The sequence below is a fragment of the Quercus robur genome, chromosome 7 (assembly GCF_932294415.1).
Source record: "Quercus robur chromosome 7, dhQueRobu3.1, whole genome shotgun sequence".
NCBI lineage: Eukaryota > Viridiplantae > Streptophyta > Magnoliopsida > Fagales > Fagaceae > Quercus > Quercus robur.
The window spans coordinates 26,667,365-26,685,056 of NC_065540.1; the positions used below are offsets into that span (position 1 = coordinate 26,667,365).

Genomic DNA, 17,692 nt, shown 5'->3' on the forward strand with positions numbered 1-17,692 from the left:
TTAAATATTGTCCCTTAATCGAGGAAATATATCCTAAAAAATATATATATAATTAATTTACTAATTAGTGAGAGTAGCCACTTGGTGCAACCACGGTTTCTAATTATAATTTTTATTATATAGTATATGATGTGTGTAGGGACACGATTTTTAACGACCCAAGAATGACATTGGGCTCATATGTAAAAGGCCCGAACAATATAATTCATAGAGAGTGGGCTAGAAAGGCTGGACCTTGGTCGTTGGATGGCGGTTTAGTCATGATTTTCATGGAAGCTTATGCGAAGGTAGGTTTGGACAGAATAGCTAGGCTTCGCATCGGTGTGGCTTGGAGGGTTTGAGTCCTCGGACTTAGTCCGAGGAGCGTCACATTCTTCCCATTCTTCTTTTTGTAGGATCTTTTCTCCCCCATCTTTTGGGGATCCCCTTCCCCTTTAGCTCTCTTTCCCTTTTATACTAGTGTTTACTTCCCGTTTAGTGTCCACGTGTAAGTTTTGCCTTTTTGGGGTATTGACTCGTCCTATCAATCCATACGTCAGAGTGGTTGGGGGTGGTTGGGAAAAGTTAAATAGCATGGTCTGGAGTATGGGCTTGTCAGACGTAGGGCTCCACATTACGGTGTTAGCAGCTTTTTCCCTTGTACTGCTCTTGTATTGAGTTTGTCATTTTCTTCAGGCGTTTTGTGAGGTGTTGAGCGTGAGATCGTCCTCGGCCACATCCTTGGGCTTTTGAGGAGCTTTCATCATACGTCCTCGGCAGTAAAGTTCCTCGGCCTGGGCTTTGGGTCCTGAATACAAAGTGGGCTGGAACCTCAGATTTCGGGCCCCACAATGTGATATGATGTTAAATCATGCAACTTAAGGGGAAAAAAAAGTGGGTTGTGTGGGATTTAAGTTTAGAAATATTTGATAATAGACTTTTAGTTTTAATATAATTTAAATTTGTTTTAAATTATTGTTAAATCTTATCCCTTAGTCAAGACGTGAGTTGTTTTTATTTAGAAAGAAAATGTGGGTTGTTGTGTGGAATTTAAGTTTAGGAATTTTTTATAATAGACTTTTAGTTTGAATAGAATTTAAATTTGTTGCACCACGGCTTCTAAGTCCCATTTGTTGAAATCAATCAATTGAATTGCAACAATGAGTTTTACTTCTAGATATTTGTATCTCGTTTAATTATCGGAAAAAAGTAAATTTTTTTTAAGTGTTGCAAACACAATGAGGCAAAAATTTAAGGGGAAAAAAAATCCAAGAATTTGATAATGATGTAGTGTAGCACATATATGGCAATTTTATAGATTAGAGGTAGTTGGGTTGTATTGTGTAAAATGCATAATTAATTTACTAATTAGTGAGAGTAATTACTTGGTGCAACCACGACTTCTAAACCCACTTTTTACTATATAGTATATAATATAAGAGATTAAATTCTATAAGAATGGGGTATAAAACCCATGTTTTACACCATCCAATAAGTGATTGCCACATCAACATTTTACTTAAAATTCAATACATCCTACCACACCTAATAACATCTCGATAGATTTCCAATTTGGTTGGATTTATATATGGGTATTAGAATTGATTGAGTACGATTGTGTTTATTCTTAAATATGTGATAAGATGATGTGGCATGTTAGGATTGGAAAAGTAAAACATGCATTTTACACCATGTCTTTATAGAATTTAATCTCATAATATAATATTTAAAATCGAGCATCATGTTCATAATACACAAATATATTATTTAACTAGTGTTATGCTCGTGTGATGCACGATTTAATTAAGAATCATATGTAACTTAAACAAAAGATGACAACAACTAAATTTTTGTATTTATCTAAAAAATTAATAGAGATTTATAGAAAGTCGATAAGAATAATTATAATTTTTTATCTATCCATTAGGTGTTTTAAAAAAATAAAAAATTAAATTAAATGTTGATATTAGTAATTGTATACGTGTACTATGATTTTTTTTATTATATAAAATTATCGTTGATATGAACAATTAGTGTGAAACCAAAATTCTAATTCCCTAGTTTCTCAAAAAAAAAAAATTCTAATTCCCTAGAATGCTAGAACTTATAACTCATAAATGAAGTAGATTTCTAATTGCTAATTAAATAAATCACTTAGAAATTATAGATAAATTAATAATAAAAGGATTAGATGAAGAATTTGGATTGTAATTAAATTAAAATTTTTATAAACTTATAAATTATAGGAGAAGAAGATAAGAATAAAAAAAAAAAAAATATTATAGATATAATTTTTAAAATCTAAAAAAAATAAAGGCAATTTAGTGAAGCCACGTAACACAATTATTACTTCTAAACTTTTTTTTTATTTTTTTTTTGCAATTTAGTGAATATATTTGGCCTAACCACAATTTTTAAGTCCAACTTTTATTATATAGTATATAATTTGAACTTGAATTATTTAATAATTGAGTTTAAACTCCAAAACTTGTTTACTAGTAAAAGAAAACAAATGAAATTTTTCCTTAACCAAGATCAAATTATTCTAAGTATTTAAATTCATTTGCAAATTACAATCCTAACCAAAAGTGAAGAAATAATTATTTCCGCACGAGAGACTTGCTTCCTTGCCCTTCAAGTCTCATGAGGAGTGGATGCCACCTGTTTGAGAGCGATAGTGTGAAGAATAGATCGAATAATGACTTGACAAAAGGTTGGGAATTTCAAACAATGGCAAAAAAAAAAATGTCACACTCACTCACACGTCAAACCAACTTTAAAGAGATTCAACTTTTTTTGTTTTTTGAGAAAAAAAAAAGACACTGATCAACTTGGCGGTATCAAACTTGACTTTCACTTTCTCTTCTCTGTCTTAAATGATTGGACTGTTTGTTTCGTTTATCTCTTAAATGATTGGACTGTTTGTTTCGTTTATCAGCCATCATATAAGAAACAGACGTGCACAATTGCTTCTCTTACTAAATGTTGGCCTTTCGCAAAATAAAAAATTCTCTCTAAAATCATTACTGTTTGTAAACATGATTTATTACTATGGCCCTAAAAAGAAAAGTGTGTTTGCTAATTTACATTTTTTTTATGAGGCTAATTTACCTTTTAAGTCCGGTTGATAAATGAGTTTAAGTAATGTTATTTGTGTGTTTTTTGATATATATGTGAGTGAAAAAGTATGTAAAAATATGTGTAATGTTGTTTAAAATATGAAAATGTGTGTTAGAACTTACTTGCCAAATAGGCCCAAAATCTCAAATCTTTGTGGTCAGTTTTTTAAAATCTCAAATCTTTTTTTTAAAGTACAAGTATACCTTAAAACACTTTCAATATTATATTTAAAAAAAATTAAAATTAATTATTTTTAAATAGACATTATATTTCTGCAGGTACTAATGGCAATGTTATAGCCGCCTATGTTAACAATAGTATAGAAATTTATAATTTTTTAACTCCAAAAGTATGACACGCATTGTCATTCTACTTAATTATTTACACATGAATAAAAGATGCATATTGTTCTCTTACCTATTTTGATTGATGATGATTTCTTTGTGGCTTTGATAGTTTGGTTTCTTTATCTTTATCTTTTTAAGTTGTGAGTTCTAGTTAGTTTGACTAGTAAAACCTTTTATGGTTAAATAAGAGATCTGTGATTCAATCATCGTCTATATCAAAAACTGATTGGTATTTTGGTCTAATAATAAAAAGTTATTATCAAGAGTGGACGTCATAATGATTTGTAGTCATTGTGAAAATTCCATTTTATCTACGATTAATATCTTCTTTAGAAGGGGCGGAAATCGTAAGATTTTACAATTTATGATCCATTCATTAACTCTCTAAAAAAAACTATTAAAGTTTTAGTATTACCCTTTTATATATATATATATATATATACAAGTTTTAGTATTACTTATAAATCATATCATTGTTGTTAGCAATAGGAATACGGTAGGTTTTTATTGTTATTTAATTTAAAAAAAAAAAATTCTTTTTAGGGAATACAATAAGTTTAGGATAATCTCATTTTTAGTAGTCCAATGCGTGACATCATTCTAGAACTAGTCTGCAATTTTATGTGAACGTTTGGATATTGGCAAGAGTCAAGTGTTTTGTGTGTGAGTCCATGCATTGTTTACAGGACTCACAAATCTCTTTTTTTAGCAAAATTTTTATTAAAAATGGGTCTTATAGCACTATTCACACATTTAAAAATTATTTTACTATAGTGTTTTCAATTTTCAACAATAAGCAGTATCCAAATAGACACTATATCGAAAAAATTATATATATATATATATATATATATTTGTTGAATTAAAATCGTATTGAACCACATTAGATACAGAATCCTGGGATGCCTTAGCCAAGATAACATTAACAAAACTTGGAGGGCCAAATCCCATATCAAAACAAAAAAAAAAAAAAAAAAAAAAAAAAAAAATTGACTAAGAGACCACTTGGCTAGCACATGCGCAACCTGATTAGCCTCCCTATGAACCCAGTTAAAACATACATGGCTATAGTCACTAATTACATTCTTAACTGAGTCCACATAATTCAAAAGTCTCTAGGGAATTAACTTCCCACCAGCTTTAATGACATCTATACAAACTTTACAATCACTCTCTATAATGCAATTACAAAAAGAGAAATTTAAAGCAATGTGGACAACCAATTGAATGGCATTAGCCTCTGCTTGAATACGGATGTTGGTATTAACTTTCTTTGAAATCGCAAACACCAACTTCCAAAAAATATATATATTGGGTCCAATTAAGTCATCTATTTTCGGTAACATTTTTTTGGGAATTAAAAAAGTTGTCAATACTTTTTCAATTTTTTAAAAAATATTTTCAAAAATAATTAATTATTATGTGTCCTTAAGGCGCACATTAGCAAAACCCATACATATTTTAGAAGAAATCACATTTCAATATAGTTCAATGTGCGACATCATTCAAGGGTTAAAGTATGCAATTTAATGTCAACAAAATGATATTGTTGGAAAAAGAAAAAACTAATTATAAATTGTCACGTCAATCATAGTTAACAATCTAAATTCATTTATATGTTTGTCACATCAATCAGATTTAACAATTCTAAATTTATGCTCTCAGTAAAAATCGATTCAACTGGATGCGAAAATCAAATCGAATATGTGGTACCATTTTCTTTATTTTAGAAACGTACACGTTGTACCATGTGTCATATACCCTGATGTCACATTAAAAATTGCGACATGTCACTTGCCACACAGACATATATATATATATATATATATATATAAACTAAAATAAATTAGAGATAATCTATATATAATAATAATGTCAGTTGCCACACAGACATATATATATATATATAAACTAAAATAAATTAGAGATAATAATAATAATAATTGTAGGGACACAAAATCTTCAGCGGCCCATCAACGTTGTTGGGCTCGCGCAAGGAAAATCCCTCACAATGATATTTGTAGAGAGTGGGCTTAACAAAAGGCCAGCGTTGGGTCGCGGGGCGGCATCTCGGGCCGGACTACAGGCATACCGACATGAGGAAGAGCTTCGGGCTGGATATTCAGGCCCTTCAATCTTGTATCTAGGAGGATTTGGCTCCTCGGATATGATCCGAGGCGTGAGGGCGCTGTTCCCGGTCACCCATCGGTGGGATTTTAGGTGATGTCCGGCGTGTCTTATCCAGACCCTCACTTTCATCAAGTCTTTCTCCAGAAGCCAGATGGGAGTCTCCCCTTTGGTCACATAATATTCTCTTTTATACTAGCCTACGTTAGTTGTCCTTCGTCCACGTGTAGGGTCGATCTTTCCGGGACAGATATCTGTCCCATCAGTCTAGTCCCAAATTTGCTGTAGATGATCCATAAAGCCTAAGATCCCGGCTTTGTTAGGGGCAGTGTTATGTCAAGGAAGGGTATTAAGGACTATTTCCATGAGATATTTTCTGACCTCTCAAGCTCGCCTGTATCCCATTTTCATCAGTGGGGTTCTGGGCTTTCCGAGGACGGAGTGGTCCTCGGACGTGTCTTTGAGCCATATCGAGCTCACTACTTTCGGGCTTGGGACCTGGCCTCCTTTAGTTTGGGGGCCTGTGGATTCCCTATAAGTGAGCGAGCCGGGCCCGTAGATTCTTGGGCCCCCACAATAGCCCCTCGAAACCCTGCTGTCCAACGTCCTGGTTGGAGAGGTGGGTTTCGGTAATTCCGAGCCTGAACTGCGGCTCATTTAATTTCGGCCCTTGATCAACGTTGGTGACTCTTCACCTCCCCGAGGAATGCGCCGGTCTACGAGTCATTTTTCCTAGATTTACGTACGCTGCCGTTATGCCGCGTGGTTATCCGCAACGTGCCTTTAATCCCTTGCCATTTACGAGACCTTCCAGATGTAACGGTTACTGATGGTGTGGGAGAACGAAGCGACGCGTCGTACTCTGGATTTCCTTGAGGGTCCAAATGTGTCACATACCCTCTTCTTCGTCCTCTATATAAAGAGAGAAAACAGGGGGTGACCTTTTCATATCAGAATCCCTCACGTTCTTCCCAGAGTCCATTTCCTCCTTCCGGTTGCTCCCTCTTCTATAATACTTATTTCTCAGTAATCCACCATGAACAAATCCCTCTTTTCCCAGAAACGCCATATCCCAACAAAACTCGAGATGGCTCGGTCTGGGCAAGGATGGCGGAGGCTTAAGACTGGCTTCCCTATTCTTTTAGCCAAAATCCGAAGCAGGGACTCGTCACACCCCAGTTCTGGTGTGACTGAGTCGAAAACTTCCCTTGTCATCTCCATCTGCTCTCTCACGAGCATACCTAATAAGGCTCCCCTTCTCCCTCTTTTGCTCCTTTTATTTTCTTTTCATTGCTTCACTCTTCTTCTCCTCCTTCCCGCTCATATCCTCCATTTTCTTTTGCCCTTGCATTCTTCAGTAACAAGAGCTTGCTGAAGTGCTTCCATGTGTTCCAATTCTTCTTCCTTCTCCTTCATTATTTTTGTATAAGGATCTTCCCCTGATAGGAGCAGTACCGAGGCATAGATTTCAGAAAGACTTTGAAGACGAATGCAGAAGGCACCTGATGGTTTACTTATTTGTATTACGGATATTGTTACTGTTTTAACAGTAAAAAAATTTTTTTATATAGGCTTGTTTGAGCCCTTCTTTGTACGTTGTAACAAATTTTCATAGTAATAAAAGTTAGTGTTACTCTATTTCTTATGTCTTATTTGTATATTTTAACAAGTGTGAAAGCGCTGCTCGGCATAATAGTATAGCATTTCAATCTATAATAACTAAGGCCAAAGCAATCCTTGATAAAAAGATGCCACGATAACTTTAAAGAGATTACTATTCATCATAACAATCCAACCAGCGAAGAATGAGACTTATCTTAAAGTTAGCAGTGATGGGTGTTGAATGCTCGATAAAGTGTGAGAAGTATTTTTCCGAGGACATGTTACCCCTCGGATGAATGGCCCCCTTAGGTTGACGATCATTAGGTTGGCCTGCCATCTTCCTGACATGCGAGCCTTAACCTTTTCCAGTGTTTAAACCGAGAAATTTCTTCATTCGGGCAGTCGATTTCCCGCGAAGCCTGAGTCCGAGGACTTTGCAAGACCTGGGTTTTGTCCATGACTTATGCGTTTTATCTTATGTGCTTGATTTTTCCCTTTGGCTTGAGTCCGATACTTGTGTCTTTATCGGTACTTGGTTTTCCCTTTTAGCTTGAGTCCGAGGACCATGCAAGCCTTAGATTCTGTCCGAGACCAATGTCTGCATCAGCACTTGGTTTTCCCTTTTAGCTTGAGTCCGAGGACCATGCAAGCCTTAGGTTCTGTCCGAGACCAATGTCTGCATCAGCACTTGGTTTTCCCTTTTAGCTTGAGTCCGAGGACCATGCAAGCCTTAGGTTCTGTCCGAGACCAATGTCTGCATCAGCACTTGGTTTTCCCTTTTAGCTTGAGTCCGAGGACCATGCAAGCCTTAGGTTCTGTCCGAGACCAATGTCTGCATCAGCACTTGGTTTTCCCTTTTAGCTTGAGTCCGGGGACCATGCAAGCCTTAGGTTCTGTCCGAGACCAATGTCTGCATCAGCACTTGGTTTTCCCTTTTAGCTTGAGTCCGAGGACCATGCAAGCCTTAGGTTCTGTCCGAGACCAATGTCTGCATCAGCACTTGGTTTTCCCTTTTAGCTTGAGTCCGAGGACCATGCAAGCCTTAGGTTCTGTCCGAGACCAATGTCTGCATCAGCACTTGGTTTTCCCTTTTAGCTTGAGTCCGGGGACCATGCAAGCCTTAGGTTCTGTCCGAGACCAATGTCTGCATCAGTACTTGGTTTTCCCTTTTAGCTTGAGTCCGAGGACCATGCAAGCCTTAGGTTCTGTCCGAGACCAATGTCTGCATCAGTACTTGGTTTTCCCTTTTAGCTTGAGTCCGAGGACCATGCAAGCCTTAGGTTCTGTCCAAGACTTTGAGTTCAGATCTTCCCTTTCATTGAGCATTTCCCGAGGTGCCAAACAGGGTGTCCCTAGGCCTTCACGCCAAGAACCCGCGGATCAAGATACATTTCTGCAAACTCTGGCCACGCAGTACTTCTCTGACGCCCCAGGGATCGAGGCGCGCCTTCACGAGGCTTCTTGAGTCTCTAGACTGCAGTTGACGTTGGAAGTTGAGCCAAAGCCACTTTGTCTGCAGTGTTCCTTGGGACACCGCGTGAGTTGACTGCCATCATCTTGTCTTTTCAAATAAATAGGAGGGAGAGAGGGTTGTTTTATATATACACCCATCCTTTTATTTTTCTCTCATATCACGCTCCCCATATCCGTAGCTCTCCTTTCTTGGCATAACATGTGGAAAGCGAGGGTTGGGAAGAAAGAACCTTCTCCGCCGCAGAAGCGCCGTGTCCTCATGAGGCTTATAACAGTAAGGTATGGGCACAGGAAGCACAAGTTCAGAAGAGTACTCCATCTCCACCGAGGGGGAACGGCGTCTCTCCCTCTTTTAGTCAAAATCCGAAGCAGGCTCTGTTCATGCCAGCACTTTGGTATGTCAGAAGAAAGATTCTCCGCCATCAGCGCCTCTGCTTAGCAGCAGGCGAATATTTAGAGAAAGCCCCTCAGTTTCCCACTCCCTGCATCTTTCCTTCAACGGTGCCAGGCTCAAGTTGGGTTTCTTTGGCTGCCTGAGTTATGGGCATGTAGGAGCGCGGGGGAAGAATAAGGTCTCGGAGCTGTAGCCAACCTTTCCTCCGACATACCTCCTCGGCTTTCTCCAGCTTTCTTGTATTTTTCTTTTTCTTGCTTCTGTAGTAAGCTTTGACGTAGGCTGATTCCAGCTTTTCATTGTACTCTGTACTATTTCTTCGTTGTAATAAAAATGGAAATTGACTTACATGTTTTAAGCGTTGATCTATTGGGCAATACCACTTTGTGAACGAATGTGCTCTATGTATGCGTTGTTTTGAAAATATTTGTAACAAAGCTATTTTGAAGTATAATCTAACCAACTCTCATCTACCAGTACTATCAGGTATTACATCGATAATTTGTAATAAATCGAACTTAGGAAACTGACCGAGATATCAGTTGTGTATTCTGTGATGAGCGCATGAATATCGTCCAAGGCTGATGATTTCTAAGCAATCCATCTGAGCAATTGACTGGGACATAGGGGACTCCGATGACGCTTTCTTGTATTCGGTTTCCCCATAGGCTTCGGTCCGAGGACCATGCAAGGCCTTGGTTCTGTCCATTACTTTTAAGATGTCCTCTTTGTACTTGGTTTCCCCACAGGCTTGGGTCCGAGGACCATGCAAGGCCTTGGTTCTGTCCATTACTTTTAAGATGTCCTCTTTGTACTTGGTTTCCCCACAGGCTTGGGTCCGAGGACCATGCAAGGCCTTGGTTCTGTCCATTACTTTTAAGATGTCCTCTTTGTACTTGGTTTCCCCACAGGCTTGGGTCCGAGGACCATGCAAGGCCTTGGTTCTGTCCATTACTTGTAAGAGTTCTTCGTTGTACTTGGTTTCCCCACAGGCTTGGGTCCGAGGACCATGCAAGGCCTTGGTTCTGTCCATTACTTATAAGATGTCCTCTTTGTACTTGGTTTCCCCACAGGCTTGGGTCCGAGGACCATGCAAGGCCTTGGTTCTGTCCATTACTTATAAGAGTTCTTCGTTGTACTTGGTTTCCCCACAGGCTTGGGTCCGAGGACCATGCAAGGCCTTGGTTCTGTCCATTACTTATAAGAGGTCCTCTTTGTACTTGGTTTCCCCACAGGCTTGGGTCCGAGGACCATGCAAGGCCTTGGTTCTGTCCATTACTTATAAGAGTTCTTCGTTGTACTTGGTTTCCCCACAGGCTTGGGTCCGAGGACCATGCAAGGCCTTGGTTCTGTCCATTACTTATAAGATGTCCTCTTTGTACTTGGTTTCCCCACAGGCTTGGGTCCGAGGACCATGCAAGGCCTTGGTTCTGTCCATTACTTATAAGAGTTCTTCGTTGTACTTGGTTTCCCCACAGGCTTGGGTCCGAGGACCATGCAAGGCCTTGGTTCTGTCCATTACTTATAAGATGTCCTCTTTGTACTTGGTTTCCCCACAGGCTTGGGTCCGAGGACCATGCAAGGCCTTGGTTCTGTCCATTACTTATAAGAGTTCTTCGTTGTACTTGGTTTCCCCACAGGCTTGGGTCCGAGGACCATGCAAGGCCTTGGTTCTGTCCATTACTTATAAGATGTCCTCTTTGTACTTGGTTTCCCCACAGGCTTGGGTCCGAGGACCATGCAAGGCCTTGGTTCTGTCCATTACTTATAAGAGTTCTTCGTTGTACTTGGTTTCCCCACAGGCTTGGGTCCGAGGACCATGCAAGGCCTTGGTTCTGTCCATTACTTATAAGATGTCCTCTTTGTACTTGGTTTCCCCACAGGCTTGGGTCCGAGGACCATGCAAGGCCTTGGTTCTGTCCATTACTTATAAGAGTTCTTCGTTGTACTTGGTTTCCCCACAGGCTTGGGTCCGAGGACCATGCAAGGCCTTGGTTCTGTCCATTACTTTTAAGATGTCCTCTTTGTACTTGGTTTCCCCACAGGCTTGGGTCCGAGGACCATGCAAGGCCTTGGTTCTGTCCATTACTTATAAGAGTTCTTCGTTGTACTTGGTTTCCCCACAGGCTTGGGTCCGAGGACCATGCAAGGCCTTGGTTCTGTCCATTACTTATAAGATGTCCTCTTTGTACTTGGTTTCCCCACAGGCTTGGGTCCGAGGACCATGCAAGGCCTTGGTTCTGTCCATTACTTATAAGAGTTCTTCGTTGTTGATAGTCTTTTCTCTATACTGACTTATTCCTTGAAGGTCAGCCCCTAGACCAGAGAGGGAAGAGTTGGCTCGAGGCCGCAAGCCCCTAGAGCTGTCCACTCCGTTGGCAGTGCACGGCGCAGCTCCTAGCGGTGGCTCATGGCGGAGTAACAACCGTACGTCGCCGGGAATGGGAAAAACCCGTGAGCCTCTGTTTGCTGGAGAGCTGACTCGTGCGCCACCCGTGCCAACGCGCAAGCCCTTCCCCACAGACGGCGCCAATTGTAGGGACACAAAATCTTCAGCGGCCCATCAACGTTGTTGGGCTCGCGCAAGGAAAATCCCTCACAATGATATTTGTAGAGAGTGGGCTTAACAAAAGGCCAGCGTTGGGTCGCGGGGCGGCATCTCGGGCCGGACTACAGGCATACCGACATGAGGAAGAGCTTCGGGCTGGATATTCAGGCCCTTCAATCTTGTATCTAGGAGGATTTGGCTCCTCGGATATGATCCGAGGCGTGAGGGCGCTGTTCCCGGTCACCCATCGGTGGGATTTTAGGTGATGTCCGGCGTGTCTTATCCAGACCCTCACTTTCATCAAGTCTTTCTCCAGAAGCCAGATGGGAGTCTCCCCTTTGGTCACATAATATTCTCTTTTATACTAGCCTACGTTAGTTGTCCTTCGTCCACGTGTAGGGTCGATCTTTCCGGGACAGATATCTGTCCCATCAGTCTAGTCCCAAATTTGCTGTAGATGATCCATAAAGCCTAAGATCCCGGCTTTGTTAGGGGCAGTGTTATGTCAAGGAAGGGTATTAAGGACTATTTCCATGAGATATTTTCTGACCTCTCAAGCTCGCCTGTATCCCATTTTCATCAGTGGGGTTCTGGGCTTTCCGAGGACGGAGTGGTCCTCGGACGTGTCTTTGAGCCATATCGAGCTCACTACTTTCGGGCTTGGGACCTGGCCTCCTTTAGTTTGGGGGCCTGTGGATTCCCTATAAGTGAGCGAGCCGGGCCCGTAGATTCTTGGGCCCCCACAATAATAATAATAATAATAGTTGAAATTGAGAGAAACTCAAATAAGTATTTTAAATTAGAATTCCAATTTTATGCTATGCGTCCTAAATTATTTATTCTTAAAGAGTTTTATTTCTTAATTTTAAAATCAAATATGAAACCATATTATAAATATTCATCTAAGTGGGTTATTAAGTACAAAACCTAAAAAGTCTAGAATAAATGAATTATAAATAAAAAAAAAAAAAAGTGCTTCAAGATAATAATAATAATAAAATATGGACAATTTACATTTTATACCTAATAATATCCTTACAAAATTTTTTAAAGAATTAACAAAATATAAAAATGACTATCAATAGTTTTTAAATTATATATATAAGAATTATATTATGCATCTTATTATAGATTTTTAAGTGTATCTATGCATATGCATAGGATTACAAGCTAATTATCAATAAATACAAATCCTAATACACTCTTTGAACATTTGATTTTTGCAAATAAAAAATGGCAACGTGTCCTCAAAGAGATTAAATCTTAGTGGAACTAATCCTCACAATACTAATTAATAGAGGCACTCATTGAGATTATTATTCTTCCAACTTGTTTGAGTTAAAAACAAATTTTCCTAAGACTCAGTAATTTTTTAATGTTAATTGCAAGTGATTCAAAGTGATGGTTGAAGGTGAAATTTGGATTGAAATGGAATCTAACTGCCAAATGCTTCACTTAAAAAGACTTCTTGTAGAAAATACAAGTGGCAATGAAAAATAAAAACATGTAATTGAAATTTGATTGAGTGCTAAGATTCAATTCTAAGGGGGTGTTTGGTTCATCAATTTCCATAACTCATATCTCTGTTTTTATAACTCATAACTCAAAAATGATGGGACCCATAACTAGAAATCAGTTTGGCACCACCATAACTCTGTTGCCATCACTTAATTCTTTGATTTTTTAGTTGAGTTATGAAAACTAAAAACACATTTTAACTGTTTTCAGTTTCCATAACTCATAACTCAATGGTATTTCCGTAAATAACACTACATGGAGAGAACCACTGTCAGACTTTAGCCGCAACTTTTGACTATCTTTTTTTTTTTTTTTTTTTTCTTCTTCCTTTCTTCACTGGGTTCGGTGCGTGCGTTTCTTCATCTTCTTTTTTTTCTTTTTCCTTTCACACTAGGTGGCTTCTTCTTCTTCTTCCTTTTGATTTGGGTTTTTTTTTTTTTTTTTTCTTCTTCTTCTTCTTCTTCTTCTTCTTTCACTAGGTTCGATGATCTAATCTGGATTTTTTTTTCACTGGGTTCGGTGATACTGAAAAAAAGAAAAGAAAAAAAACTGCACCGAGTGACAGGTATGGGGCCTACAAACAGTGTGAAAAATATTGAGTGATAACAAGTGAGTGATGGTGCCAAACGGGTAGGATATTTTGAGTGATGAGTGATGAGTAATGAGTGATGAGTGATGAGTGACGGAAATTGAGTGATGAAAAAAAAGGATCCAAACACTGCCTAAGTTACTATTGAAGCCATTGGATCTTGAAAGACTAAAATATAGTTTAAATAGATTAATTCAAAGACTAACCTAGCAAACCAAATCAAAGGTTTCGCAATATACATGACTAAGCTTAATAAGTTATCACACTAACACCAAATCAAATTGATTCGAAGTAAACATATTTTAGATCAAATGGGACTAACAACTAAATTCTTGTGTTAGGGCTAATTAAAGATGTTTAAAATGATTTTTCAAAACAAAACTACAATGATAGAGATAGGAGTGGCCATTTGTGTTTGCGTGTCGGATTCGTGTTATGTCGACTCATGAGTATTTGATTATATGGGTCAACCTTAACCCGACATGTTTATTAAACGGGTCATGATTCCTCAACCCTAACACAACTCATTTAATAAACAGGTTAGTTGTGTCGACCTGTTTATCAGATTTTATCAAAATGAAAAAAAAAAAAAAAAAAACTAATTTTAGTATTAACCAAATTGAGATGAATTATGAAAAATCAAACAAATTAATATTTTTAACATAGAATTCAAAACTAACGAGTAACTGAATTACTAATAATCATTCAAAATTAAAGCATATCTTAATATCACAAATAATTAATCATAATATGTCAAATAAAATAAACCACAACAACTAATAAGTCTATATATCTAGGGTTTGAAGGGTATATTGGTAAAATGTCATTTAATAAACGGGTCAAACATGTCAAACAGGTTTCATGTGATGGACACTAACCCAACCCATTTATTAAACGAGTCAGTCGTGTCAACCTGAATATGACACGAATCCATTAAACCCCAACCCATAACCTACTAATTTCGTGTCGTGTTGTGTCGGGTTTGCGGGTCGTGTCCAATTTTGCTACCCCTAGATAGAGACAATTAATGAAGTGAAATGTGAGATTCCAATTAAGTAGTTAATATAACATTTAGAGACACCACTTAACTCAAAAGTTTAAACCCAATTATATATGTTACATTAATCCTTCATTATTTTGTCCCATATCATTGGTATTTAGCTCCGTAGAATGATCATTTTCTAGAGCCACACATTTTATCTGCCAATTAATATAGTATGTACAATTTTCTGGTCATCAAAATACAAAAACTGATTTTGAATTTGTTTTTGCTTCCTATAGTACAAAAACCAAAACTAGTGAGATCATTCATGTTTTTAGAGACGGCCGAATGAGTTAGGATAGAGAAATGAGAAAAGATCATTGTCAAAGAGTGACAACTTTAACTAGTGTAGCAACTTTGCACGTCTCTATATAATGTTTTTTTTTTTTTTTTTTTGAGAGTCTCTATATAATGTCTTTTGGCGTCAAAGCAAACAAACAAAGCAATCATTTAAAATAACATAGAGGAGCAAGTAAAATTCGAGTATGATTAAGTATGAGACTATTTTCTGGATCATTGTGTAAAGCTCCAACTTTCATTGGTCACTTTAATTTTGCCCTTTTGTTTTCATTTAAGATTATCAGATCTGTCCTGCGCACGCCATTCCATGCTTACTTGACATTTCATTTTGGACTAGTGAGGCAAATGATACTTTTTTTGGTTAAAGAGGCAAACGATAATTATAGAAGTGAAAAACAATAAACGTACTGTTGCACAGTTGCAACTCGAACGTATAGAAATATTTAAAATGCACGTTGATATGTCGGCAACTACTTTTTCTATTTCTTTTTTAAATTTATTATTATTATTACTATTATTATTATTTAGAATAGGAATTCAACCATCAGTATCTATTATATGATAATAATTACTTTTTATTATCAGATTAATCAGTTTTGATGTAAGCGAGGAGTTTGAACCTTAACTTTTTTGTTCAATTATAAGAAATTTTACTGATTGAACTAACTAGAATACATTTTTAATCCTTTAGATGACATAGCCAAACTAAAAAGAATACACAATATCACTCCTTTTGAAATATTAGGGACTAAAAATGTTATTTTGACTTCGTTAGGGCTAAAAGATAAACATGAGAAACTGTGCTCTCTCCCTCATAGGAGTCTTCCCTCTCGGCCTAAATGAGAACTCCCTCCCCTTACTCTTTTAGGGTCTTTCCTTGGCCAACCATAAACCCAATCTATGTGCAGTAGTCAACACCCCCTCTGCTATGGAAGAAACAGTCTCGAATGACCTCCAAACCTCAAGTTAACCAAAGAAAAACGGGAAGAGATACGAATCACAAACACCAATCTAGTCACTCTCCTTGAAGAATGCTTATAAGCCTTTTCGGAAAATTGCTTTCAGATCGTCAACAGAATGTTCGCGCCCTTAAGAACACACTCAAAACGGCTTGGAAGCTAGGGTCTGATCTAAGAATAGTCGAGGTAGGCAATGATATTCTGCAGTTCAAGTTCAGATCTAGATATCAAATGGAATGGGTTGAAAAGAGCGGTCCGTGGAACTTTGAAAACAACCTCCTCTTCCTGTGTCGCTGGAAAAAAGGTCTATCTTCTACAAACATAGTATTCATGCATACCCCTTTTTGGGTCCAAGTCTGGGGTCTGCCATTTGAGTTCATGAATGAAGAGGTAGGTAAAGACATTAGAGGCACAATCGGCAATCTCTTAGAAGTTGACAAATGCTCTTGGCAATCCAACCAGGCAAAGTTTATGAATATAAGAGTTGATGTTCACATAAAAAATCCTCTACAAAGAGGAGGCTATGTATCCAGCCCTAAGGGTGTCAATCACTGGGTAGCTTTCAAATATGAAAGGCTACCAACACTCTGTTCTATGTGCGGAAGAATCGGTCACGATATTAAGCACTGTTTAGAAACCACCAACGGGCAAGAGATAGAAAAACAGTATGGGGAATGGATAAGGGCTGGTTGGAACTCAAAGGGCGAGCAAAGCAGAACTCGAATCACTAGCAGCGAAGCCCAAACAACGACGGAGATGGAAACCGGAAACGTTGGATATCGTGTACCCTCTGACAACTCAAGCATACCCGAGTCAGTTGGTCTTGGGGAAAACAATATCTCTAAGGAAAATCCAGCGTTGGGGAATGTTCCAGAGGCAAGCATAGCGACAAACCAAATTGCTTTGCTTCTGCAAGTGGCGAAAAATTAGGATGGATGGGACAAGGCAGAAAATTTGAAACGTAACCAGAAAGGAAAAGGAAACTCTTGTGATTCGCAAGGAAAGGTGATCTTTGGCAACACCCAGGACCTTAAAAAAGATAAAAGGGATTTGGACTCTAGAATGGGTCAACCGCAATCATCCAACTTTGAAGCCTTAGAAGTGACAAGCCCATTAAGGCCAAAATTAGAACGCAGATAGAAATCTGATGCCAACACCTTGGGGCACGACCCACCCAATAGCACCCAGCCAAAAAAAAAAAAAAAAGATTAATCTAAGAAAATAGCTGGACAAAAAGCCCAAGATGATAGCCAGGCCTAAGACACCGAGTTGCTAGCTCCTAAGACTGAAGTGGGTTCTAAAAGACCAGGTACTTTTGAATCTTTAGAGTCCGAAGAAAATAGAGTCCAAAAACGCCTCTTCCATGTCCCCCCCCCCCCCCTCGGCCCTCTCCCTCCCCCTCCCCCTCTCCTAATGGTATATCGGTGGTGGTAGCACTGCCGAGAGTAATGATCGCCCTTAGACGAAACTGTCAGGGGCTTGGGAACCCCTAAACAGTTAGGGTGCTGTGTGAATTTATGCAGCATTGGAATCCTACATTTGTCTTCCTCGCGGAGACAAAACTAAATAAAAAAGAAGCGGAAAAGAAAAGAAGGTCAATGTCCCACCTAAATTGTTTATTTGTTCCAAGCAAAAGCCAGAGTGGTGGCCTTGCAATGATTTGGAAAAAGGATATCAAGCTTGACATCGTAACC

At 38.3% G+C, this 17,692-nt stretch overlaps 1 protein-coding gene across 1 annotated transcript; it reads left to right on the forward strand.

Moving 5' to 3' along the window:
* The first annotated feature begins 16,070 nt into the window (after positions 1-16,070).
* On the forward strand, positions 16,071-16,928 carry LOC126691221 (uncharacterized). Its single transcript, XM_050386282.1, has one exon. The coding sequence runs from the start codon at positions 16,071-16,073 to the stop codon at positions 16,926-16,928; it is 858 nt and encodes a 285-aa protein (XP_050242239.1).
* Positions 16,929-17,692: the final 764 nt, after the last annotated feature.